This window comes from Cavia porcellus, unplaced genomic scaffold (genome assembly GCF_034190915.1).
Source record: "Cavia porcellus strain 051 isolate PalLab524CR breed Dunkin Hartley unplaced genomic scaffold, mCavPor4.1 scaffold_18, whole genome shotgun sequence".
Classification (NCBI taxonomy): domain Eukaryota; kingdom Metazoa; phylum Chordata; class Mammalia; order Rodentia; family Caviidae; genus Cavia; species Cavia porcellus.
This window is the reverse complement of record NW_026947501.1, coordinates 65,316,827-65,341,802: the sequence shown is the minus strand read 5'-3', so window position 1 is coordinate 65,341,802 and position 24,976 is coordinate 65,316,827. Positions and strand designations below refer to the sequence as shown.

At 54.3% G+C, this 24,976-nt stretch overlaps 1 protein-coding gene across 1 annotated transcript; it reads right to left on the bottom strand.

Annotated features, from left to right (window-relative positions):
* Window positions 1-14,548: 14,548 nt before the first annotated feature.
* Window positions 14,549-18,814, bottom strand: Nkx3-2 (NK3 homeobox 2). Its single transcript, XM_003464358.4, has 2 exons — window positions 17,450-18,814; window positions 14,549-16,217 (listed from the first exon to the last, which is right to left on the bottom strand). The coding sequence occupies exons 1-2, from the start codon at window positions 17,916-17,918 to the stop codon at window positions 15,676-15,678; spliced, it is 1,011 nt and encodes a 336-aa protein (XP_003464406.2). The 5' UTR covers window positions 17,919-18,814; the 3' UTR covers window positions 14,549-15,675.
* Between the last annotated feature and the right edge of the window lie 6,162 nt (window positions 18,815-24,976).

Genomic DNA, 24,976 nt, shown 5'->3' with positions numbered 1-24,976 from the left:
TGCCGTTCCTCTTCCTCTCTTTCCTCTTGCAAGCAGTTTTTCCCTTTACAAGGTCAGTCTCACCATCAGTAAACACTGGGACAACACCACTTTCCTTTTCCACAAATACTCAGAGAATCCTACATGTCAGGTACTTTGCCTGGAACTAGGGAAGGTGGCAGACAGTCAGGGGCAGGGGCAGGAGCCAGCCCTGATGAATTCAATGGTCTGTACCTTGGCCCCTTCAAGCACAGAACTGGGGGTAACAATGTTCCACACCAAGCGGCAGGAATGTGTCACCTAAGGGACAGAGGCAGCTTGCACCCTGGAAAGCCAACTGTGGGTCCCGTGAACAAGCAAGGAAAGCCCAAGTCCTTGTTCTCCCAGGCCTTGCTTGGGGCAATAATGCCCAACGCCAGCCAGGTGACATCTGGCTCTGAGTCTGGCCTGCTCAAAGCACAGACCCAAGTGCCCAGGGAAACCATCTCCGAAGACTCTGGAGGGTGGAAAGAGGCCATGGCTGTTGCCAACAAATACTTGTTAGTATTTTTGAGCGCTGTGGTCTGGGGGTGGAGAGGAGAGCAGACACCAAAGGGCCTCATGGTTTCACCACTTTCTGTTGGGGATCCTCTGATCACGAGAGAAATTCCAGTAGAAAGTGTCTCAAACTCAGAAAGTCCTTCAGTGAATCCACAGAAGATGCCCCAGAAGTGATTCAGATGGTTTTCTAGGAAGGCTTAAAAGTGAGACTTCAAGGCCTGGGGATTTAGCTCAGCGGCAGGCAGTCGTGAGTTCGATCCCTGGTACCGATAAAAACGAAAAAGACCAAAAAAAAAGTGAGATTTCTTGTGTCCCAGAAGGTTCTTACTAACTCCCACCCTCCTTTGGGAGATTATGATCTGATTTAACACCAGGGGTTCCCATTTTTCCAGTACTGTGTGCCAGACACATCATCAGTTCTGAGTCTGAGAAACAGCCAGTGAATCCCACACTGGCCCGCAGTCATGCAGCAAATACTTCAGGAGACCTGGAAAGTGATCCAGATTTTTGCTCAGGATTGTCTTCCAAGAGGGGCATTGTGAGTTCCAGATAACTTCTGCTCTCTCACCAGCACTTTATGAAAGGCTGTCAAAGGTCCCACTTAGTTCCACCCTCAGACTGTAAACCGACATCTCTGTGACAGCACTGGGAGTGACAATGGGAAGGTCAGCACAGTGTCTCATCCTTCCTGAGCACGCTGGGCTGCGCTGGGCAGCTGACCATCGAGGCATGATTAGTAGCCTTTCCTTCTGCAGATCACAGGCCTACATTCAGTGTAGGCCAGAAGCTGCCTTCCCTACCTGAAGGGCTTGAAGACAAGCTTCCAAATGTTCCCAGAACCCCAGAGCTTTCCCTACAGGGAAACTGCTACATGAAAATTGTGATTCTCCTTGGCGAGCGGCAGCTGGCTTCAAGAGGCTGTGACTGATGCAAGACCACCCAGCTCGCCTTGTCAGTCTTGAACTCAGATCACCCCTAAAGTCCTTGTCTCTGAGCAATCACACTTGGTTACCAGAGAATGGACCGATTACCTCATCCTCCCCTCTACTGGCAGCGTTCCCAAGAAGGACTAACAGCCAACAGTATTGAGCACTCACTATCAGGCATATATGTTGTTTTAAAGCAAACGCTAAGCACTCACCAGGTATGGTTCTACAAGCCTGGCAAGTTTTTATTTAAGCTTCATAACAGCCACATGGCATAGGTGTGTTATCCTCATTTTAACTAAGAGGAAACAGACACACACCGACTACGGACTGTTTCAAGCTTACCAGGCTACCGAGCTGACACTGACATCCAGAGCTCTGCCTGGGAAGGAAAGGCTCCGCCCAACTACTGCCCTAAGCAACACTTACAGCTTGTCTCCTCAAATCTCCTTCCACTGTCTGTGGTTTATGATAGCCTCTGTATCTGTCTGAATCAGACAGATTCCAAGACCTGAGATTCCTTCCCAGATGAGCAGGGGTGTCTTTCAAAAATAGTTAACATATATTGAGTGCTTACTCTATGCCGGGCGTCGGTAATTGAGTGATAATTAGGTCAAGCACTGTTCTGTGCCATTTTAACTCATTTAATCCTCAGCAAAACTGTATGGAATACCTTCTATTGCTGCACTCAATTTTCAAATGAGCAAGCAGAGGAAGCCTGATATCAGTAAATCAGCAACAGGCAGAGTCGGGGTGACTCCAGTTGTCTGGCTACAGATAGCTCCATACTGGATGTAAAGATCTAGAGTCCCCTGCTCTGAGGCTTCTGCACCACAGTAGAGCATCTCTTTTCTTCCCGATATATTTTCAGGGAGGTCTTCGGTGGTTTCCCCCGCTGGGCGAAACCTTTAGCCTCAAAAGGAAGAACGCAGCTGCCTATACTCTCGTGGGTCTCCAAACTGGTTTGAAGGAGCGGTCCAAGCCCCCTCCTCTTGCCTGAAACTTGAATGGCAGCCCTCTCTGCCTTTGGGCGGCAGTTTTTACTGGTCAGTGGTGCCGCTGTGCAGGCTTTTCTTTACCCATGCCTTGTGAACTGTAAAACTTTCACAAACATCTTTCCAGTTGCGCTTTTGGTGGGAAAACGTGCGAAGAGCCCTTTATTCTGGCACTTAAGGCACTGAAACTGAATGATTTCTGCTTCAGAGCAGGCTAAAAGTATAGGGCGAAAAACCCTCTACGACTTGAGAGTTAAATGTTTTCAACTTCCTTGGTGAGAATCTCCTATGTATTTATATGTCTCCAATTTATTTGTACCTAAAAAATGCGTTCCTAAGACATTTATTTTAATCAATAAAGTCCCGCTTTGGGGGATACGTTGGGAGAGGTGGAACCGAGAAGCCAAATGCCCCAGCGTTTACACTGGCCGCGGTGCGCAGCTGCCTCCTCGTCTCTCCTCCACTCCCTCCCAGGTGGCCCCCAAGGCGTGGGCTGGGTTAGGAACCACGGAGGCTTCGCAGACACTTCGCGAGGACCTAAAAAGTGGGAAGAAACGTCCCGGGCATAGGTCCGGCGCGCAAAAGCCAGAAGGGAAGCGGCGCCGAACTAGGCGCACTGCGGCTGGAGGGCAGGCGCGCGAGTGGCCAGGACTCGGAGAGCCGGAGCAGAGACTCTTGCCAGGTTTTTTGACCTTGGTGAAAGGCACACAGACCTTGTCCGATTTCTTTTCTTCAACGCCCAGTTTCTCTAATTGGCGCCAAGTCTCGCAGACCCTCCCGGTCAAAACCGTTTCTGCGCCGGTGGAAGCGCGCTGAGCCCCTGGCACTCAGGCGAAGAACGGATCCCCGGCGCTCAGACGCGCCCCTCCTCCCGGCTCCGCATTAAGGGCAACTTCTAAAATTCGCTGCAGCTGTCTGAGGAACTGGGGCGCTGGTCCCGCCTGCTCGCCTGAGGGGTCCCGCGCCTTCGCACCTGCCGCGCTCCTCCACTAGCCGCGGAGCCCCGGCTCCAGCGCTCTCCTACTCGCGCGGCTGAGTCTCAGCGAAGGTTGGCGCCTCTGGACCCCTTGGCGAGAGGCTTATTGGTCTGAGCCATCTTCAGATGTGAGGGTTTTCAGGACTTCGAGGTTCTGGGACCTATTCCTAAAGCAGAGGTAGTGAATTCTCAACTGACGTTGCTCGGCCCGATGAGCAAAGGGCTGTAGCGTTGAGACGTTAAGGAGGCTCCGTAGGGCCTCGAAACTCAACGGAGTAGATCTGTGTCTCCAGCCCTTTATCTGCAGGCTTCCTCCGAGCAAGGTCTGCAGACCAGGTTAGAAACAAAACAGCCGCGCAGCAGATCTGGCGGCTCCTCGGCGCCCCGTGTCCTCATCAACAAAACGGTTACCCGAAGATGCTCCAGTCCCTGAGTCCCCACCGAGCTCAGGTTCTGCCTGTGGGGTGAGGGGGCACCTTCCTTGCGGGGAGAGCCAAGGCTGAGCGGTCAGCAGATTCTACCGCACCCCTCGAGCCCTTCCGGCGCCTCCCGCTCAGGCACTGGCTGGCCAGTCCGGCACGTGGACGCGCAGGCCTGAAGGACAGCTCCGCGTGGCGCAGGAGGAGGACCGCCGGCCCCAGGCCCCAGGTTTCTGCCGCCACATATGGTCTGTGGATTTAGGTGTCAAAAACCGGAGAATTAGAAATGGTAATTTTCCGTCATTATGGCTGAAACGCGATCTGTCACAACAACTGGAACATGTCTCGGAGCTAGCGAAAATAATGTTCGTGATTAGGAATCATTATGCACGTCAAGCCGAGTCCATTAAGTTGTAGGGAGAAATTAGCCTTGACGGGCGGAATCAAACTACAAATATACAGGCCTCGCCTCCAGGAGGCCCGAGGGGAGGAGGTGGGCCGGAGTCGTGTGTTTTCTTAATAGGAAACTGACCAGAGAATTAATACCCTTCCTGGCCCCCTGCGGGAGCTCCCCCCTCCTTCTTCCCTGGACAACCAAGTCCACACCCAGGGAACGGGAGGGGGCAGGGGGTGCGGAGGCAGGGAAGCCAGCAGTTGGCAGCTGTGAAGTCCCACAGGCCCCTGGCCAGTTCCCTGCCACCACTTCCAAACTGTGTGACCCTGCCCAAGTCACTTGACCTTCCTGAACTTTCCTCACTGGTCTGTAAAGGAAGGATAATCCCACCCACTTCACGAAGTGCTCAGGAGAATTAAACCATACTGGCAATGGCCAGTGCCTTACACTTAGAGGTCTGGGAGCCTGTGACAAATCTCTTTTTCCTTCTTGGAGCCGCAGTCTCTGAGGTGGGGACCCTGGTGAGGTGGTAGAGATAATGGGGGAGCAGGGTGAATGCATGTTGGGGGGTGGGGTGGGCGGATTCAGGCCATGTGCCTGGAGCTGAAAAAGTTTCCAGTCATGCCCTGAGAAAAGCAACCGGAATCTCTGAAATGAGAAGCAAATCAGACAATGGCATCAGACACTATGCGCTGTCTCTCCAGAAAGGAAAAGAAGAATCAGCTGGATTCTCAGCCCTGATTCAACCTGCTGCAGCTGCCAGCCCTTTGGGGTCCATGGGGTCCCCATTGTCCACAAGCTCAGCGACAAATGGTGTGCAGCAGAGGGAGCAGGATTAAGGAGACTTTCTTTCTCAGGATGCCATCTCTGTCCCTACCAGAAACAAACCTGATTTATTATTCTCTGTGCCCCCCCCCCAGATTAAAGGAAGGTGAGAAAGAAGGGGACCAGTTACCAGGCAGGATTCTAGAAAGACTGGTCCTGTCCAGCCTTGGGTGCCAGAGAAGCTTCTGGTGCAGGTTATTAAGCGCCAAAGAGTTTACCTATATGATCTCCAACTGAATCTCTGCTTTTCTTTCTTTCTTTCTGTCTGTCTGTCTGTCTGTCGTCTTTCTTTCTTTCTTTATTTTTTTTTTCTAGGGAGACTGAAAGCCACCAGCTAGGGAACTCACCTGCTCATCTCTGGGAACCTGACATCCAAGCTTGGCTCCACATTGCTTTTTTTCAAGCTGCCCAGCTCTAACCAAGCAAACTTTCCTGACTATGTATATATGTTTACTTATGTATATGAATGCTCAGGTTAGAACCCAAGGGCTGGAACAACCACTATTTCCACTGAAATATCTCTTCCTCAGCCCAATTTATTTTTAAAGTACATCTCACAAATTCAGCCTCCCAGAGAGATCACGAAAATGAGATGCAGCTGAGGAGCGTTGCACAGTTGGTTTGCAGTCTGACAGAGCTTGGGTGCTTCTTTAACAACTCTCGTGGTGCCTCAGTGGCTGTCACTGGTAAGTGTGATCCCTCTGCGGAGGCTGGGGGAGGGGCAAATACAAGTGTGGTCTGTGCTGAGTGTTTGGAGCCAAGTAGTCTAGGTTTGAACCCCAGCTCAGCCAGAAATAGCATAAAGTTTATTCCCAAAGTGGGGAAATCAGACTCCAGCTGCTGGAATGAATGAATGGATGAAGTATTTCTTTTTTTTTTTTATCGGTACCAGGGATCAAACTCATGACTGCCTGCTTGCGAGGTAGGCGCTTATGCCGCTGAGCTAAATCCCCAGCCCCAAGTATTTCATTTCTTGCTGTGCAGGAAACAGGTCATGCACTAAGAGGCTGGTTACTGGGGCACAATAACTGATACACACAGGATTGGAAAGTTGCATCTGAGAGAAAATCAGAAGCTGCTCCCAGCTCCCTCTGGCAACTTCTGAGTGTTTCTAGGATCTAACAGTGTCAGTCACCTGGAGCTCAGCCCCACTTGGCTCCCGGGGGCACCTGTGTCTGGAGCTGCAGTCCACAGATAGCTTTGCTTTTGCTCCTCCCTGCAGCCTGGCAGAGTTGCCTGCTGGGCGGTAAGGAAAGGGCCTTGGAGGGAGGAGAAGGGAGGGGAAGGTGCCCCAACTGTGAGCCTGAGATCGGGTCTCCTATCCTATTGTCTGCATTTTGCAAAGCAGAGAAGGCTTCCTAGTGAAGGGGTGCAGAAGGGTGAAACCTGCGCCTCTAAAAGAGATTCCTCACCACACAAATAGAGAGTGAGGTGGCCCAGTGATGCCCACCCAGCAAGAGTGCTAACAAATATCTGGCAAGCCCATGGCCTTCCTTGAGTAACCCTCCAAATCCAATACTTTTTTCGGAGCTCCTCCACAACAACCTGAAAGGTGCTTTATTTTGCTTTTCTGCCTGATCATTTTTGCCTCACAGGAGGCAGTGAACTGCTGGCTGTGTATCCCTGGTGCAGAATATCTGAACAAACAGGTGAGCAAGGGAAGAACGGAAGCAGGAGAGCAGGACTGACAAAGGTTCCACAATGAAGATTGTCCTCATTTTTAAAAAAGAAATCTCTAGGTTTATAGTTCCTCTCTGAGCTCTCTGTTAAGCTCTCCCTGTGCAGAGCACACATTACAGATTCCAGTTGGTCTCCATATACTCTGTGACTGTCCTGCCTGTGTGTGTTAGGGTTGTAGCATCATCATGACGTCTTCTTGGACCCAGCCTTCTGCACAGGAGGACCAGCATGTCCAGGCAGTGCCTGGCTGCAGGCTGCAGTGTGTGGACAGTAATTATTGTAATTCATACAAATAGCAATAGTCTTAGGAAATAATTATTTTAAAGGAATTATATGCATCAAAAAGCAAAGTTCATCCCACAAAGAGTGCATATGTATCTATAGATACATATATAGATATGTATGTACACACACACATATATATATATATATATATATATATATATATATATATATGATGAGAGAGAGACAGAGGGAGCCTGAGGATCTGAACCCAAGGCATGGTACAAATGCTTTATCTCCCCACCACTGAGCTACTCCCCCAGCTTGCTAATGAATTTATTTTTTATTCTATGTATATATGTTTATTTATATATATGAATGCTCAGATTAGAATCGAAGGGCTGGAGTACCCACTATTTCTACTGAAATATTGATCCCTCAGCCCAATTTATTTTTATAGTACAATATGGTAGCTGCGTTTGCAAGGGATAAGAGAAACTTGTTGCTGTGAAGATGGTTTTCTGTGGAGGCTGACTGTTCTCCTTTCATCCTTTCTATACCTTTTTTAATGGCACATTTCCTTATGTAACTTTGCAAACTTATCAGTGAGGCTACAAGTATTTAATGACACCAGCTGCTTAAGGAGCACATGACTGGCTCACTCTCCCATCTGGCTGGGAGTAATTATTTTTTCAGCACAGTAGTACTAGCTAGGCCTTCATGACAGTTGGCTCCAAACCCAGGCACTGCGCCTGTGGGGATTTGCAGGCTGATGTTCTCACCGCCTTCCCTCTTGGAGTGTCAAGAAGACACCTGGCCCGAGTCCCTGGGACTCAGCTTTTCCAAAGAATCACTCCTGGATGTCTTAGCAGTATCTTGGCTTCTGTGACCCCTCAGGAAACCAGGGCTACCTGCGGTGAGATTGAAAGCAAGTGTCAAGAGAACCCATTTCTTGAACTGTGAAAAGATCTGCAGTAGAGATCTTCGGAACTCAGGATGTGCCAGGCCCTGCCCTGGGAAGGCTGAGCCAGCAGCTATCCCAGCAAGTCTTTAGGTAAGGATTCCAGCTCTCCACAGAGGCATTAGCTACACTCACTCCAAGGAGCACATCTGGGCAAAGGTGCTGTCCTGGGATGGGGGAGGCCTGCTCCCCTTAAGGGAAGCCCCATCACCCACCTGACCACTGCTAGGTTTTCCAAGGATGTTTCTGTCCACTCTGCCTCTATGCCGGGGCTGTGCTCTGCTGGCCAGCTGGCTGACCCCAAGGGGAGGGTCTGTCCAATTATGAAACCGGACCATGTCCCCATATGCCATGGAAATGGGAGAGTGTTTCTTCCTTCAAGTCAGAGGTACTAATGTGCACCTTCTTAGGGTCAAGTAGGAGAGGACTGGGATGCTCTGTGAAATGTGCTGGCATCAGAGCTGTGCTCAGACACCAGGAAGAATCTTAAGGGTTGAGGCTCAAAGAACTTGACCCCAAGGCAAATGCAGCATTCCAGCTTTGCTTGGTCCCCAGAGCCCCCACCCAGCTGGCAGACAGAATAAGGGCAGCTTGTCTAGGGTCCACAGAGCACAGTTGCCAGCTTCCCTTCAGTCTCCTTGCACTCTGAGGTGGGGAAGGGTTTTGCAGGTGATTCCAGCCCTCATTCTCACGTCTTCCCACAGCCGGGTCATCCCACAGATCCCTGGGTCAGACACCCTCAGCTCAGACACTGCTACTTTACCAAGATCCCTGGATGTTAAAAGACATCTAGGAACCGAGGGGCCAGCTCGGAGGGACTTTAAATTCACACTCAAAGTATGAGTGACACAGCCAAAGCCTGTGACCTGAAGCAGGAAGAAAACGTGGGTTTGGACAGGCCTTGGTCTTTTTTCTGCTCTGTGACCCACAGGTCTCTTCTCTTTCCTCGACCTCTGGGAGGAGGTGTGTGTCTAACTACTATATCCACAGGTTGGGTACAGTAGGGTCACACTGGCCAACCTTCCCAGGGGAACGGGACAGAAGGAGAGGCAGCATCCCTGGCCTCATCCTGGAAGGGCCAGTCAACCATTCATGGAGGTCAGTCACCTTGTGACAGCCTCAGCTCCTCCCAGTGTGGTTGGTGCATGCCGAAGCAGAACTTTTACTGTTTAGTTTTTGAATCCTCAGGAGCATCAGTTCCACTGAACTCTTCCCCAAAACACAAGGCAAAAGCAGATAGAGCAAGATAACCCAGGGGTGTCTGAGTCCTGGAAGCTTGTGGAGACACTTCCAGACCACCTCTGCCTTGCACTTGAGCGCTTTGGCCACTTCTGAATCTACACAGCCTTGTCTTACTACCTCTGACCGCACCTTAGGTCAAAGCTTCAGGGACACAGAGATCTGGAGTCCAAACCGTGGGCACTGCCTGCACCCACCCACCCACCGCGGAAGCCTCTCGCCTGAAAGCTGCAATTTTGGTGCCATGGTGCAAAAAAACCAGCGCACAGCTCAGCCGCACCTCCCAAGGAGACCCTAGTGCATACGAGGGAAGGGATTCAAAAATGTTAATAAGCTTATTAAAATGAACCGTTTTGCTGGCTCACATATACAGCGACGCGCCCGGCATTGCTTGCTGATGGAGAAAGCACTTTGGCGAGTTTTTCTCTCATTAATGCGTTTTCCATCCAAGGTTAGGGCACTCTCGGGACTTCAGCGCGGCCCAGAGGCGGGACGGGCTCAGGTCCCCTCCCTGCTGTGCGGGGAGAAGTCCACCTCGAAGAAGAGCTGGACTTCCCGAAAGAGCTGACCTGGAAGGCTGACGGAGGAGGCCTAGAGATAATGGCCCTCCGGCACAGGCCTTCCGGGAAGTAACCGGGCGACCCAAATCCTCCAAAACAAAACCCTATCGGTCCCCAAAGAAAAGCTTAGGTTGCTCAAGAAAGCCAAAACTCGTCATCAAAGGTAGAAAGGTGTTGCCCCCCCCCCACCCCCAGCGCGTGGACGCTAAACGTCACCCAGGAGCCTTAGGACTTCTATTTTTTTAAAAAAATAGATTTCCAAAGCAGAGAAGTTAGTTTCCTCAGAGTCACCAAGTTAACGCCAGCTGCGGTCGGCGGCGTGTGCAGACCCCACTGTGCAGCCCCCAGTCCAGGGGTCGGGCCGGCCTGGGCTGGCGCCGCGGGTGGCTGGGAGGAGAGAGACGCGGGGACTCACCGAGAACTGCTCGCCCCGCCGAGCTTGAATATGCAACTGCAGGAAGCCGGGCGAATGCCGGCGCCGGCTACGCGGTCGGTGCGGAGATCGGGGCACCTACTCTGGGTTCTGCGGCTCGGAAACCGCGGGCCGGCGCGGCCGGACACTGCAGGCGGGACGGTGGCACCCTGCGGAGAGCGCACGCCCGCCGTTCCGGGCTGGAAGGGCTCCCACGAGTGCTCGCGAAACTGCTGAGCCGACCCCGAGCTTACCTCGCCCTCAGCCTCGCAACTCTGCCCGTTTTCTTTGAACCGGACTCGCCAAGGGGAGCAGAGAGTCCCATTCGGTGGCCACGGTTCCGGGTTGGCTCGGAGTGGACCAGAACCCCACTCGGGCCTCTCTCTCTGCAGCGAAGCATCACAGGACTCGGACGGGAGCGGGACTGCAGGCCCCTTTCCAGGGCTCACTCTGCCAAGCTGCGGTGCATTTAGACCCTGGGTGATGCTCCGCACCCGGCAGCCCAGCTTTGAGGGCCCCAGGAATCACTCCTGTTTCATAAATGCTTAAGGGATTGAGGGAGCCAGTTTATGCTGAATAACTCCTGTGTGTGACTCCAGGGGAAGAAACCAATTTATTAGATGATGTAACCACTTACATTATAACACAGTTTTTGCGTTCCTGCTTTGGTATTTTTTTAGAAAAGAAATTTAAAACATTTATGTCAGGAGACCCCCCCCCAAAAAAAAACTGTATAGGGGTCTCCAGGTCTTTGACAGACCCTAAGCTAAGCAGAACACCAGACACTTTTGAATCCACAAAGAATACAGGGGCTCAGCACTATCCAGAAGTTCCAGATAATAGTAATATAATAACCACAACAATAGGATAATACCAGTGATACAATGCTTAATGGTTTTCAAAGTCACTCTCGTGATCCATGATCCGACCACTGTGAAGCCAAAGGAGGACTGTGCAGCTGCTCAAGGGCAATGACTCACCCACCCCAAATCATAAAATGTGCCTCTGGGCTTTGACCACCCTGACTTTTCCTCCTGTGATGATGGAAAGGTCACGCTGTCACTTTGAGCCTCAGTTTCCTTTTCTCTGAGAGCGAGGCCTCATCTGCTAGACTACAGGCAGCCTCCGCAAATACAGGCTTTTTAGTGCTTTCTCCGCACAACAGCCAGACAGCCACAGTGTTGCTCTGATGTTGCTGTTATTCTTACTAAATACGTTTTGCTTGCTCCCTAGGCCTCCCTCCAGTTAAGAGCCTCTGCTGTTGTTTCCTTCAAAGTGGCTTCTGCAGCAGCCAAAGGCTTGGAGCAGGGGCAACAGCCATTGCTGCGCCAGCTCTGAGTCCTTCTGACTCAGAGAGCACTTCGCAGTGTTCCCAGCCTCTCCTACAGTCCCCATGCAGATCTGTGCCACTCCTAATTAAGACAAAGTAAGATGGGGGCCCTAAAAGCGAAAGTCCTACAGCTGTCTTGGCAGCATCCAGCACCCCTGCTCCTGTGTATTTCACGTCCTCCTAAACAGGACTGTCTCCCTACCCGCTATTGTCCATTGCAAGCCAGTGTCTCCTCTAGGAGCTCCTGGTTTGGGGAAATGTCAGATTCTGTATTTCATGCTTCGTTGGTCTTGGCTTTTTCTCCAGCAAAGCAGGAGCCTTTCTGTAAGTGTGTTGTTGGATTTTGCAAAGTCTGGAGGCAGAGGCCAGAATCCACATCTTGCTCCTGAAAGTCAACTGAATCTCAGGTCAGGAAAGTGGATTGCCATCTGGTCTGGTGGCACCAAGCTTTTGTGGCCTGTTGGTACTCAGATTTGCAGAACCTCTGCTTTGGGATATGTGTGGGCCTGGTTCCACCCCAGGGAACACTTGGCTACCTTTGCCCATATCCCAGGGTCTGATCCTGAGATCCCATCCCTCTGAGAGCAGAGAACCAGGAACCTGAGCAGCAAGCTAGGATCCCCTCCATGCCTGGCCCCTTCTGATCTGCCCAGTCTCACCAGGTTCTAGATGCTGACATTATGGAGTCACTCTGGTCCCCAGGCATGGGGACCATGTCTGAGATCATTTTAGACAACTGTCTCCTGTGAAATCAGACTTGACACAACTCTCTCCCTTTTCCCAATGCAGGGAAGGAGCAAGGATGCTGGGAATCCCTGAGACAGAAAATGGAACTCCGCTTTTACTCCCTGCATAGCCAAGGTACTGTCTAAGAATCTGAGTCCCACAAGCCTGAGCTTTTGGAACAGGACGTAGCTCGAGATAAACAAGGCTAGAAGGCCTGAAGTGTTGCAAGCTTGTGTGCGGGGGGGGGGGCACGTGTGTACACACACACACACACACACACACACACACACACACACAACTGTGGACCTTTGGCGGCCGAAGGTCCTACACTTGCTTCCCAGACCAGGATTATAGACAGCCTGAGTCCTTAGGATCCATTTCAGCCTAGGTCACCGTGCATGCTGCCCACTATCCCAGTCATTCCTGTTGCCTTAGTTTACCTGTCTGTAAAGTGGGTGGGCTAAAAAGAAGGCCAGTTCTAATACACAGCAAAGGCAGAAAGACCAGAAGGGTGAGAGGGTGAGTGGTGCGGGGCTCAGGCTCAGCTGTTTGTGCTGAGGTGTGGGTGACCGGGTCTCCCGGACACCTAGCACACTTGGCAGGTGGACGAGGAGTCAGGGTGGCAGTGGCATAGAGCAGGGCCAGTAACGCTTCTGGCAAAAACAAAACAAAACAAACAAATAAAGCGGGAAGGGAGAGTTGGTAGTGGAGAAGGAAAAGGCAGTAAGAAAATGCAGAGAATGACACTGAGTTTCCCACCGGGCCAGCGTGAGTAGCCCAGGACCGCTGGGAAATCCTGGCAGGCAGTGGAGGAGACCCCAGAGGACCCAGGCCCCTGCCTCCAGGAATCCGCCCTCGAGGTGCTCTGGGCAGCGAGGGGAACAAGGCCGCCCTGAGGAGCACGCTGGATTCATCTTAGCCTTCCTTCGGGGGTCAGCGCTGGGCTCCCCGAGGATTCGGGCCGGGCGGGAGCAGGAGCCGGACTCCGCCCTCAACGGTCCGAAGAGGATGGGGGGTCTGGGCAGAAGGGGACGCTGTCGGGTCGCAGCCCTGGACCCCCCGCGGATCCTTTTCCTACACGGAAGGAACTGCCAGGTTCTCCCGCCTCCAGGTCCGCCAGCGTCCAGAACAAATTACGCTTGCAGGACGCAGCAACCAGCAACCGCGGTGCCACTTCCAGAAGGAGATGAAAGTGGATCCCCTGCTGGAATCCCTCCCTGAGTGCCGCTGTGCGGCCGCAGCCGGGGAGGAGCCTGTAGGACTGTCGGAAAGGAGAGTGCATTTGTGATCAACTAGAAAATTAACATCGAACATGAAAATAGTTTTAAAAGAAACAAAATGATTGCGGGAATCCTAGGGAGGTAGCTGGATGGGGTGTGGGTTGGGGCGTGCGTACCCCGAGGCCTGCCCTTGACATTTGTTTCCGGAAACGGGGAATCCTTTCTGTAAATCCCCGGTCCCCACGCCGCGCAAGGGGTTGCGGCCTCAAGGCCAAGTCCTTTGCAGTTAATTCCCAGGTCCGGAGACCTGGAAGCCACAGAAGGCTGCGGCCTGGGCGTCTCGAAAATCGGCCTTCGCTCTCCAGGTGAAAATGAAAGAGGTCCCGGCCAGTTTCAAGGTTTCTGGCCTCACGCGGACCCGGACCGCGGCGCCTGCCCCGGGGCACTAACTTTTCCTTGCTGGCCGACGACTGGGCGAGATCCGGGGTACTGCGCGGGGAGGGGGAGTGCTTGCAGTATCAGCCTTGGGGTGTTGTTAATCTGTAAAATGGGATAATAAAAAAATCCTTCACCTGCCCATCCGTGCTCTGGTACTAGGCTTCCGAGTGCATCAATGGAGACATTGTCACCAAAGCAGGAAAAACGCATTTGGAGTCGGCAGGGTTTCAAACACGCAGGTGATACGCCCTGGAGATGAGCTATTCGTGTCTAGTTTGCTCCTAAAAGCCTCAGAATTTCAGCGAAAATCTGTGCCAGCCCATTCTTGGAAGGAAATAAAGACCCGATTCCTGAAGGGAAGGGCTATAAAAATAAAAGGCAGCAAGAGAGGTCACAGAAGGATCCACAGGTTGGGGTAAGGATGGAAATTGGCTGTGGGTGTAACTCCGGGCGCTTCAGATAACAACCCCAGGGATTCGCTCCCGGATTTGGTAGATTCCCCCGTGGTCCTGCGGAACCTCACGCACCCAGCCACCCGGGCGCGATTCCCTGCTGCAAGCTGAGCGGGGCGAAGGTGGGAGCAGGGAGGCGCGGTCTTCATTCAGGGCAGAAAGGGGGCAAAAGCCCGGCTCCTTCCAGCTCACCTTACTGCTTCCCCCCCAAACCACACCGACAAAGTTTCAGAAAAAACACTGCGTCCCGGAGGGCATGTTAAACTAAAAGTTTATAAATTAAAGGAAAAAAATACAGCGAATAGAGCTTCCAAACTTCACAATCTTTAAAGATAATACTCTAGTAGAGTGCACAGTGCCCTTAAGGAGGCAAAAAGCTGCGAGGCTGACAGGACAGAAGGGGTCACCTGTCTTGGAACAGGTGAAGGGGTTAGGGAGTCCCAGGCCAGGGCAGTGGGCGCATCGTGGAAACAGGGCCAGGCGCAGGCCTTCGGGCGCCGTGGAAAGGCTGGCCGGGGATCTTCACATTGAATATAAAAATGACCGTTATTTGAATACAAACAACTGCAAAGTGCTACAGGTCTGAACCTCCTTTGAAAAATAAAAGAAAGAAAGCAGATTTCTGCCAAGAACCATTTGGGCGTGCCCTCCTAGTTTCGGGCTCCCAGGTACCCCGTTAGGGCGCAGCCTTGGAGTTTTGCGAAGGAAAGTTGCGGTGGTCCCTTGTCCGCCCCTGCTCACAAGCTCCCTCCCTTACATTCAGCACCCTACAGAGCTCCCCTCCTGACCTCTGACACCAGGGAGAGGTGGGGCAGAGTTCTGCATCACCAACCCTTCACGATGCCAATCAACTCCTGACCCGGGCTGCCAGGGTTGCGCACTCCTTTGTCACAAATGCAATTTTCAAAAATAAAAGGTATGTAGATACACATAGATCGGTAGCATGGATACCATGAACTAGTGTGGCCTAGCGCACGAAGCTCCCGGCAGGCCCGAAATTCTGGGAACTTTCAGGCTCTGTGGTCTCCAGGAGTCCTCTCCGCCCTGGGGAAAAACAGTCCCCAGGCAGACACAATTCCAAATCCCAATCCTATATTGTCGCGGTAATAAATAATGTCCTGGGGCTTGCAGGCAGGAGAGGGGCGAGCAGAGCCCTCAGGCAAGGACAGCCTTAGGTCCAATTAGAAAGAGGCGCCTCTGCGCAGACTCTGCTCCGCCACCAGGTCGTACGTGCCAGCCAGCGGACTCCAGCTTGGTTGCATCCTCCTCCTCCTCCTCGTGTCCACTTCTCCGGAGGCCCCCGGGAAGAGCCGTCCACGGCCGGCCGTCTGAGCTGCGCGCAAGCTTCCGTCTCTGCCTCTGCAGCCGCAGCCGCAGCCGCTCACTGGGTGCCCGCGGCGGCCGCGCAGGTGGAGAGCGCCCAGCCTGGCAGGCAGTAGTAGGGGTAGTAGTAGGAAGGCTGCAGCGGCAGGAGCGAGGGCGGCCGCAGCACCTCGCCGGGCAAGTACTGTCTCTGGTCGTCACGCACCAGCACCTTCACCGCCACTTTCTTGGCCGCAGGCGCCGATGCCAGCAGGTCTGCGGCCATTTGCCGGCGCTTGGTCTTGTAACGACGGTTTTGGAACCAGATCTTCACCTGCGTCTCGGTGAGCTTCAGCGAGGCGGCCAGGTCAGCGCGCTCGGGCCCGGACAGGTAGCGCTGGTGGTTGAAACGGCGCTCGAGCTCGAAGACCTGGGCGTGGGAGAAGGCGGCCCGCGAGCGCTTCTTGCGCGGCTTGGGTGCCGCGGGCTCTTCCTCCTCCTCCGCCGCCGCTGCGCCGGCCGCTCCGCCGCCGCTCCCGCTGCCGGCCCCACCGCACAGCCCCGGCACGCGTGCACCTCCCGGGCCCACGGCATCGTCCTCGGCTCTCGGGCTGCGGTCGCCTGCGGACCCCCGTGGGAACAAAAACAAGACACTATCAGACGCGCAGAGCTGAGGCTCGTTTTCAGCTGCACAGGTCCCTCGGGCAGACGGGGGCGGGAATGCATTCTGCTCGCAGCGAGGCGGCAGGGAGGTCCCCTATTGCTCTGCCTGTGACAGCTAGGCCTTTTCCTCTGCCGGCCATCTACCCAAGCTGCAGGAAGCACTAGCTCCCTGCGCGCTCTGGGCTCTGGCCCCCTTCAGCGGCGCGGGGGCTCTGGGCCTGAACACCCGTCGCCAGGTCCGCAGCCCTCAGCGCTGCGCTTTGGCTTGCGTCTCTGTCTCCCTGTTGGGGTTTAACCAACTGACTTCCAGGGTGACACACGCACGAGTCTATGTCGCAGCATGCGCGTCTTCGCTACACCGAAGGCGGGCGGACAAACCTGGAGCCTGAGGTACAGGGATCCTCAACCATCCTGGACCCCCACAGGGCCTCAGACGGGCTTCCCTCCGTCACTTGGCCTGAGGCTGGGTGGTGAAGGGGTCCCGGCTCTGACGCCAGCTCCTCTGCAGCTTCCCCTTTGCCCACCCTCCACACCGCCCTCTCTAGGAGTGAGGGCTCCCGCTCCGGGAAGTCTGAGGCCTACAGCAGCCTTCGAACCCAGAAAGGGTGGACATACGGTCTTTCTGTGCCTGCCTGCAGCCTGCAGCCGAGAAGCCCCTCTCCTGCATTCCATCGGGAGGAGCTAAATATTTGGGGCCTCCGCCCCGCTATTTCCGAGTCCCCAGCCCTGGGACTGAGACACTAGATAGACCAGCCCTTTGCCCAAATCCCTGGCTTCTCAGCCCTGGTTCAGTTAAAGGCAGCTTTCGCTACCTACTCTTGGTGATATCAGAGTGGTTCCTGGGCCCTCCAGTCATTAAGGAGTCTGGACCCGGGCAAAGGCACCGTCTATCTGAGGCCTCTGGACTCCTCTAGCAGTCTGAGGGAATGAGGCAGACCCAGCCAGGCGCTGGTCCTGAACGCCAAGCTTTAACAGCGGATCTCCCCCAAGCCCATGCAGGGCGATTCCGAGGAGGACTGGGACTCGGAGGAGCCCTCGGTCCTCTCTGCAGCTGGGTCCTTTGGTGATGAGAGCAGCCCTCGCTAGTGGTCAGAGCTCCAGGACAGGGCCAGAACTGTACCCCCAGTGCAGGCAAGGCCACCCCGCGGGCCTGGTGACCTCTTCTTCCACACGGCCCAGCCCAGTCGTACCTGAAATGCTGGCTGACATCTCGCTGTCACTGCGGCCCGCGACTTCCTCCTCCAGGTCCTTGGCTGCGTGCAGCTCGCAGGCGCCCGGTGGATCGAGGCCCAGGATGCCCCCGCCGCGGCCGGGCCCGCTGGCTCCCGGCGCGTCCGTGCAGCGCCGCCGGCCCTCGTTCTCCTCGCTGAGCGCAGAGTCGGAGTCCCAGCCGCCCGGGCTCTCCGCAGTCTTCCCCACAGCTCTTCTGGTCTGGGCAGAAGACGGCCGCAGAGAGTCTTCGGCGCCCCCCAGCGCGCCCGCGTCCGTCTCCCCAAAGAGCCGCCAGCAGCAGACGGCGGGAGCCGCGGCCACCGCCACCGCCGCGCCCCCGGACCCGGGGGGCCCCTCCGGCGCGGCCAGCCCGCCGCGCTCCTCCTTCTTGTTGAGGATCGCCTGGATGGAGAAGGGCGTCAAGGTGTTGGCGCCGCGCACAGCCATCTGCGCCGCGGGCCGGAGTGGCCGCTGGGGCGCGGGGCGGCTCCGGGAGGGGCGGAGACGCTAGGGGGCCGCGCTCGCCTGGCCCCTGCAGCCCCCTCCCACGCGGCTCGGCGGCCCCCGCCCTGCGCTGTCCCAGGGTCGGCGCGGAAGCTGCGACCCCCGCCCGGAGACCCCCGCCCCCGACGCAGCTCTGGACGCTCGGCTCTCTGCGCGCAGCTCCGCGGTTATCTCATCGGCCGGCGCCCTCGGGGCAGGCGAGGTCCGCCCTCGGGGAAGTGGAGGGGACGGGCCTGGGACCCCTCGGCTCCGCGGTCCCTTTGCCTGGGCGCCGCTCTCCTCTGCCCCGGCCGGATTCCTTTCCTGGCCGGTCCGCGCTCTGCCCTGCCGGGCTGGCTCCTCGGACCCACCGCCCTCCCCCGCAGGCTGCGGCGGCCGCTGGATTCGCAGAGAAGCAGGGCACCTCTTTACCCGGTGCCCTGGATTTATCTGTTTCTTCTCTTTCCTTTGCTTGCGTTCCGCCGTCCCCCGCCCCCTCCCCAACCCCGGGTGTCATTCCTCACCCCTGAGTGACAGCCCCGGGCCACGCCCCTTCGCGGGGCCGTCCAGGGCGCTCCGGGCCGCGGATTGGCTGGCCCCGGCTGGGAGACGTTGATTTTAAGAGACAAAACTGGGCAAGTTGAGCGCCTGTGGACAGGGTCTGACTTAACCCCTTCGCGCCTGAGCCTGGTCCTCGAAGCATCCTCTACTGAGGAGGACGCGCACCTCCAAAGCTGGCCTCGGGCTTCTGCAGACGAACCTATCCGCTGCTGAGCTTTTCTGCAGCGCGGGTGCGAAGTTAGGTCAACATCTGTGGCGCAAACCCAAGATAATGCAGTGACGCGCATGGTTTCTGTTCTGTAGGCAGAACCCTGAAGTCCAAGGACAAAACGCTTCTTAATCGCCAAAATTTCATTACTTCATCACTACTAATTCTCTTCGCAGGAGTTATCAGTTCCTTTAAAGCATGCCAGAAATTGTTTTCCTTCCTTGCTGTCTTTGATTTGCTCCGATATCCGGAGAGAGATTAAAAAAGATTAAAAAAAACTTCTTACAGCTAAAACTGAAGTTAGAGGAGGAGGAGTTGAAAGGCGTCTTGGGGGAGTTTCCAGGTGCACGGTCATTTTTCCGTCAATATTGACTTTAATTGGGATTTGTTAAAGATTTACACGAAGAAAAAATACTTTTCAATTTGTTCTTCAAGTTTTCTGTTACTTGTAAATGGAATAGAGACAGACAATGTATTTGTTTACAAGAAAATCTGAGAATTAACCATAGCAATGACCCAGCACTGACATTTAAAATAAGAAATGTGTGGTTTTATCTAACAGAGCCAAGTAAGAAACACAAACGTTGCCGGTACATCAAAACATATGTTGCTTATTTATGTTATTATTTTTAAATAAAAAAGGTTTGTTCGTGTAATGCATTTGACTGTCTTGGATAAATTTCACCAAAGACTTAGCAGCATCAGCTACACAGACTCGAATCTTTAGACAAATGCAAAGAACCGTGATTTTAATTTGACACGAAGCTGAATCCTGTGTCTTGAACACAGGTAATCCTTCCTCGCTTGTTGGCTTTTCTTTCTTTTTCTGCTCAGCCACCGGGTTCGCCTGCACCGTGCAGACCCCGGGAGAACCTGAGGGAAATATCCAACGTGAAGAGCTCTTGAGGCTTGATCAGTTTGGAGGGAAAGGTGTTTAAATCTGGTGCGGCCGGGCCCTCTCTGCAGGCCAGGCGAAGAGCAACACAATTGCTGTCCAGATTTCCAAGAAAGCCTTCCCCACCCCTCCCCTGACCTTTTCCTGTTTTTTATAAACGCTGCCCCCGCTCTCCAGACCTGGCAGGGATGTTGGAGAATTTGGCGTGGCTATTCTCCGGGGGACAAGACTGACAGTGCCCACAGGTAAGACAAGCAGTGGGGAGTAGTGAGCAGGTGACCAACACAGTGGCCAGTTTTGTGGGGTAAGGACTTGATTGCACAAACAATAGAGTGACTCTGGGATGTAAAAATAGGCAAAGATATTTGGGGTTACCTGACCGAGTGCTAGAGGAAGTTTGGGAGCTATATTATGCTTGAAAGTAACTACTAGGTAGTCGACCAAAAAAAAAAGTCTTTTAATAGAAATTCAAATCAGGTTTGGGTAGGAGTTTTCAAGGCAAGTAAAGACAAGTTTGGGATGGTCCTGGCTTGTTCTGGCTTTCTGCAAGTGACTGCAATGTTCGGAAGTGGCTGTGTTCCTCCTACCCAGAAGGCGACAGCAGCAGTGTGTCTTTGGGCACTGACCCATTGTGGTCTGGCGGCCCTGGGGTAAAGCACTTCGGTCTTGAAATACAAGTTGCTCATAGCTTGGGTTTGGGTGAGGATGAAAGGCTTTGGGGGACGGCGGTGGAGCGCACAGAGACACCCCAGGGTGTAGGCGCGATCAAGGCCCGCCTCGGAGATCAGTACAGCGGCCTCGCTCCGGCCCTCGGGACCGCTTCCTCCGGGCGGGTGGCCGCACTGCCCGGGTTCGCGGCGCCACGATCGGGCCTAGGCTGCCCGGCGTCAGGAGCCCTCGCCTGGCGGCCGCGCCTCCCTCCTCGCCCGCGGCCTCGCGGTTCCCGCTCTCCCGGCCTCCCGCGCCCTTCTCTCCGTCTTCTTCAGCTCGTCCAAGTCCGCAGCAGCTCGGTTCCTGCGCGCCCACTGCGCCGCTCCCTCGGGTGCTCAAACTGCTAGGGCCTCCGAGCACGAGCGGGAGACCAGAGCGAGGGGTAGGGTGGCAGAGGGGACCCTGGCCTCTGGCGCATGCCGCGCTGCAGCTTCTGGGGCTCCAAGGCCGCGGGGCCACCTGCGCCCTCCGCCGCGCACCCTGCGCACCCGGGCTAGTCTGGCGCCGGCTCCACCTCCACGCCCTGCGCCTCTGCAGCCTGGAGGTGGACGCGATGCCCGCGAGCGCAGTCCCCACCCGCAGGCCTAGGGCAGAACTGAGCCTCCGGCGTCCGGTAGCGCAGCGGGCCCGGGTCACCGGCGCCCTCCTTGGTTCGCGCTGTAGTCGGGAGCTACCGCGGGCCCCAGCAGCTTCCTCGTTAAACGGCACTGCCGACTCTGAGCCCAGACCAGTGCCTGCGGCTTTATTTAAACCACACAGCCATGAGGGTGCGGTGAGCACGAAACACGATTATCACCCCACTTCACAGCCACGGAAACGGCGACTCGTGACCCACGGTAGGGGGCGACACCAACATGCAGATCTGGTTTTGTCCGATGCCAAAGCCGGTGGTATTTTCCCCTAGACCCGGGCTGCTCATTAATCTGCAGACTTTTCTAATTATTCATCAGAAAAGGAGCCTCGGCCTGCTTTAAGGAAATGAAAGGAAGTGTCCGTGTCCGAGCAGGCCTAGCTGGTGAGTTGCTCTTCTGTTTCCCAGCAGCGCGCCAAGGCCCCGCGCGTTGGAAGCGAAACTTCAATCAAGGCAAAGGAATCAAAGCGTTTCCCGGATAATCAACAAACTACACCCTGTAGAGGAGGGAGGCAGCCAGGTGGCGGGAGCTGCCTGGGTTCAGGGAGCGGGTTCTGCTGTGCATGTAAGGGGCCAGGAGGCGACCCCATGGAAGACGCTTTGCCTTCGGGGTTTAGCGTTCCTGCCAGTGAAAAGCCGGGGCTCGGCGATTGCTCCGGGCCTCGGAGAGCAAAGGCGCGGGCTGCGCGCCCGCCCGGGACGGTGGAGAGCGAGCGCCACCTCGCGGCCTGCGAACCGGCATACGGGAGCGGTGCGGGGAGGGCTGGCTCCTCCGTCTTCCGGCAGCCAGGCCTCGCCTCTGTGGTTCCGCGCGGGCTGCTCCAGCTGCCTACCCTGAGTTCTCCGAGGCGCACGGTGCAGCGCGCGTGCCCTGGGTATCGTGCTAGAGCCGTAGGAATGTGTACTGGGGCCTCATTTATTCAAGCTACCAAGGAGGGATTTCCCGCAAAGCCTCAAGACGCGCAAACGCACCCATCCGTACCCTGGGTCCCTTCTCCGGTTTCTCAGCTCGATTGTCTGCTGGCGTTTGGAGGCGGGGCGGGGCGGGTGGAGGCGGGGCGGGGCGGGTGGAGGCGGGGGTAGCGCAGGAGGGGAGCAGGTGTGCGAGAGCAGATGCGGGCGCTGGCTGCTGTCGCCTGTGGTGTTACTGAGACAGGCTTGTGACTTTGCAAGAGGAGAAGCTTCCAGATCGATGAGGAAACTGATCTCGGCCTTCTTGGCCTTCTTGGGAAGGCGGCCAGCTCTTGCCTATCTAGTCTCAGGCTCTGGAGGTTGAAACCTCTTAAATCCTCTCAGCAGGCTCATCCTCTAGCAGGGGGACACCATCCCAAGACAAGAGCCCTGGGAAGACCTGAGAGACAGGTGGGGGCTGCGGAGTAAAAGCAGAGCTCCGGCCCCACTGTGCACTGAGTTAGAATTGAAGTAGGAAAAGATACCTCGGAAGCTGGGCGCGTTGGTGCACCACTGTACTCCTGGTTCCCCAGGAGCACGAAGCGAGAGGATCACAAGTTTGAGCCAAACGTGGGCAGGAAACCTCTCTCTCAAAAAGTAAAATAGGTCTGGGTTGTAGCCCAGTGCAAAGGCCCTGGGTTCAGTTCCCAGTACCAAAAAAACCAAAACCAAAACAAAACAAAAAACACCTTGTGCAAATGAAGACATTTGAAAGGTTAGGGATTTGCAAAGACCGAGAAAGAAATTTTTCCAGAGAGGGAAATGAATGCAAAGAAATTATCACCTGCAGTGTGACACCATTAGAATGGGAGGTCTCCAGAGACAGGTGGTAGAGATGGAGCGCTCGGAACCAATTAATGCCCTTATAGGAAGGAATGGGATCGAACCCTCCATCCGTGTCTCTGACTCCATCTCTGTCCACCCGGACCCCTACGGTGACACAACAAGAAGGCGTCTGTCTCTGGACACCGAAACTGATGGGCCCTTGATATGGGACTGCCAAGTCTTCTGAACTGTAAGGGACAAATGTTTGTCACTTAGGTCCTCCAGTATGTGGTATTCTTGTTAGAAAAGCCCTGGCTGACGGAGACATAACCACAGCGCGTGTGCAGACCCCACAGCACGCTTCTGTGGCTGGAGCATGGCTGGGGAGGCGCTGCGGTAAGAGCTGGAGTCCAAGGGGTAACCAGATCGAGCTGGTTTCTGCAACCCACAGTAAAGAGCGTGAGTCTCATTCTAGGTATGTTGGGAAGCCACAGGAATATTTCTAAGCAAAGAGGTAACTGATGATGATTTATAGTTTTAAAATCATACACTGGCTGTTCTATGGTAAAAAGACTGTAGGGGACAAAAGGAGATTCAAGAAGCCCAAGTAGAAGCCAACACAAGACTCAGCTCTGGCTCAGTCCCAGCAGTTCGGGTTGGGGAATACTGCTGGAGAGTATGGTCATACTTCCCACGCACTTCGCCACTATTCAAAAAGTACAGTACTCTGTGAATGTTCAGTGGATCTGTCAGCATGAGTGAGAAATGCCGAGCAGATCCCGGAAGCCCGGGTGTGGCTGTGGATGGTTGACACTGTGGGGGCAGCCCCACCCCAGATATGGGTGGCTTCCATTAATAGGCTCTCAGCCTTCAGCCTCACTGCCCCTCCTGCTGCTGCAATGGTGGATGCCTGCCTCTGGCTTTACAGAGGGCCACCATGATGCTCCTGCCTCTGTTCCTGTCAAAGCCTGCTAGTAAATCCATTGTTTGCTTACACATACTGATTTTTTTGTTGTTGTTGTTGGTACCGGGGATCGAACTCACAACTGCCTGCTTGCAAGGCAGGAGCTTATGCTGCTGAGCTAAATCCCCAGCCCACACATACTGATTTTTATGTTTCCCTGTTCTTCCAGGAATGCTAACCAATACATATATGATTCAAGATCTAGCATTTTAACCTAACATCTACAAACATACAGTTCATCTGGATTAAATATATTAGGTGTTATTCCATCACCACCATCGGTCTCCAGAACTTTTTGATCTTGCAAAGCTGAAATTCGGTGCCCATGAAACACTGACTCTTCACCCACCCCTCCACCATCCCTTGGCACCCACCAATCTATGGTCTCTATTTTGTCCTGTCAAAGGGGGGGGTCTAGTCTACGGAGAGGAGAAAGGTAGAGATGCCTGTGAGCTAGTTACCTAGGTAACTGCCAGTGAGGTAATAGCAAGTGCTTTAAGCATATTGAACTTTCTTAATATGATTCTTTTTCCTGTGATTAAACTCAACTTCTGTGGAAAATTCTTTGAAGTTTTTGGAGCCTTTTCTTTTCTTTTTCTTTTTTTCCTTTTCTTCCTTTTCTTCCTTGTCTTGTCTTGTCTTGTTTTGTTTTGCTTTGTTTTTGAACCAAGGTCTCACTATGTAGTTCAGGCCAGGCTGGCCTTGAACTCAGAGGCCATTCTCTTGCCTCTGCCTCCCAGGTGATGGGATTATAGACAGGTGTCAACATGCCCAGCTGGAGGTGTTTCCTTCCTTCTTTAATTCTTGTTTGCATTAGTAGGTGTTTGCAGTACACAATAATCCCATGGGAGTAGGACATGTTGGATAAATCTAAATTCTGTTTATATCCCCTCGCCCTCCCTTTTCCTCCCTCCTGCTGTGTTTGGTCCCATTCCCATTTTGGAATGATTTCTCTGTTTCCTGTTACCTGTTATTTCACTCTCAATCCCTCTCTACCAAGCAGGAGACCAGCAGCTCACGGAGAGCAGGTAGGGAAGGCTGAGGGGCGTGAGAAGAAATAGTCATGTGGATAATAGGAGGAGAACAGCTGAGGCCACACTGGAGACTCACACCCCCTAATGGGAGTGGGACCAGTGAGTCACTTTCTCCAGGGACACTGCCTTGCTCTGGGCCGGGGCAGGTGGCTGCTGGGCTAGGCGCACTTGTAGGCTTACAGGCATGGACCCATGGGGCAGAGGAGGCACATGGGCATGAGGAGGCTGGTAGGACCAGTGGAGTAGGACTTCTAGAAGGGCTTTTAAAATCACTCCTAAGAGTGAAGAGCGTGGGAATCAGG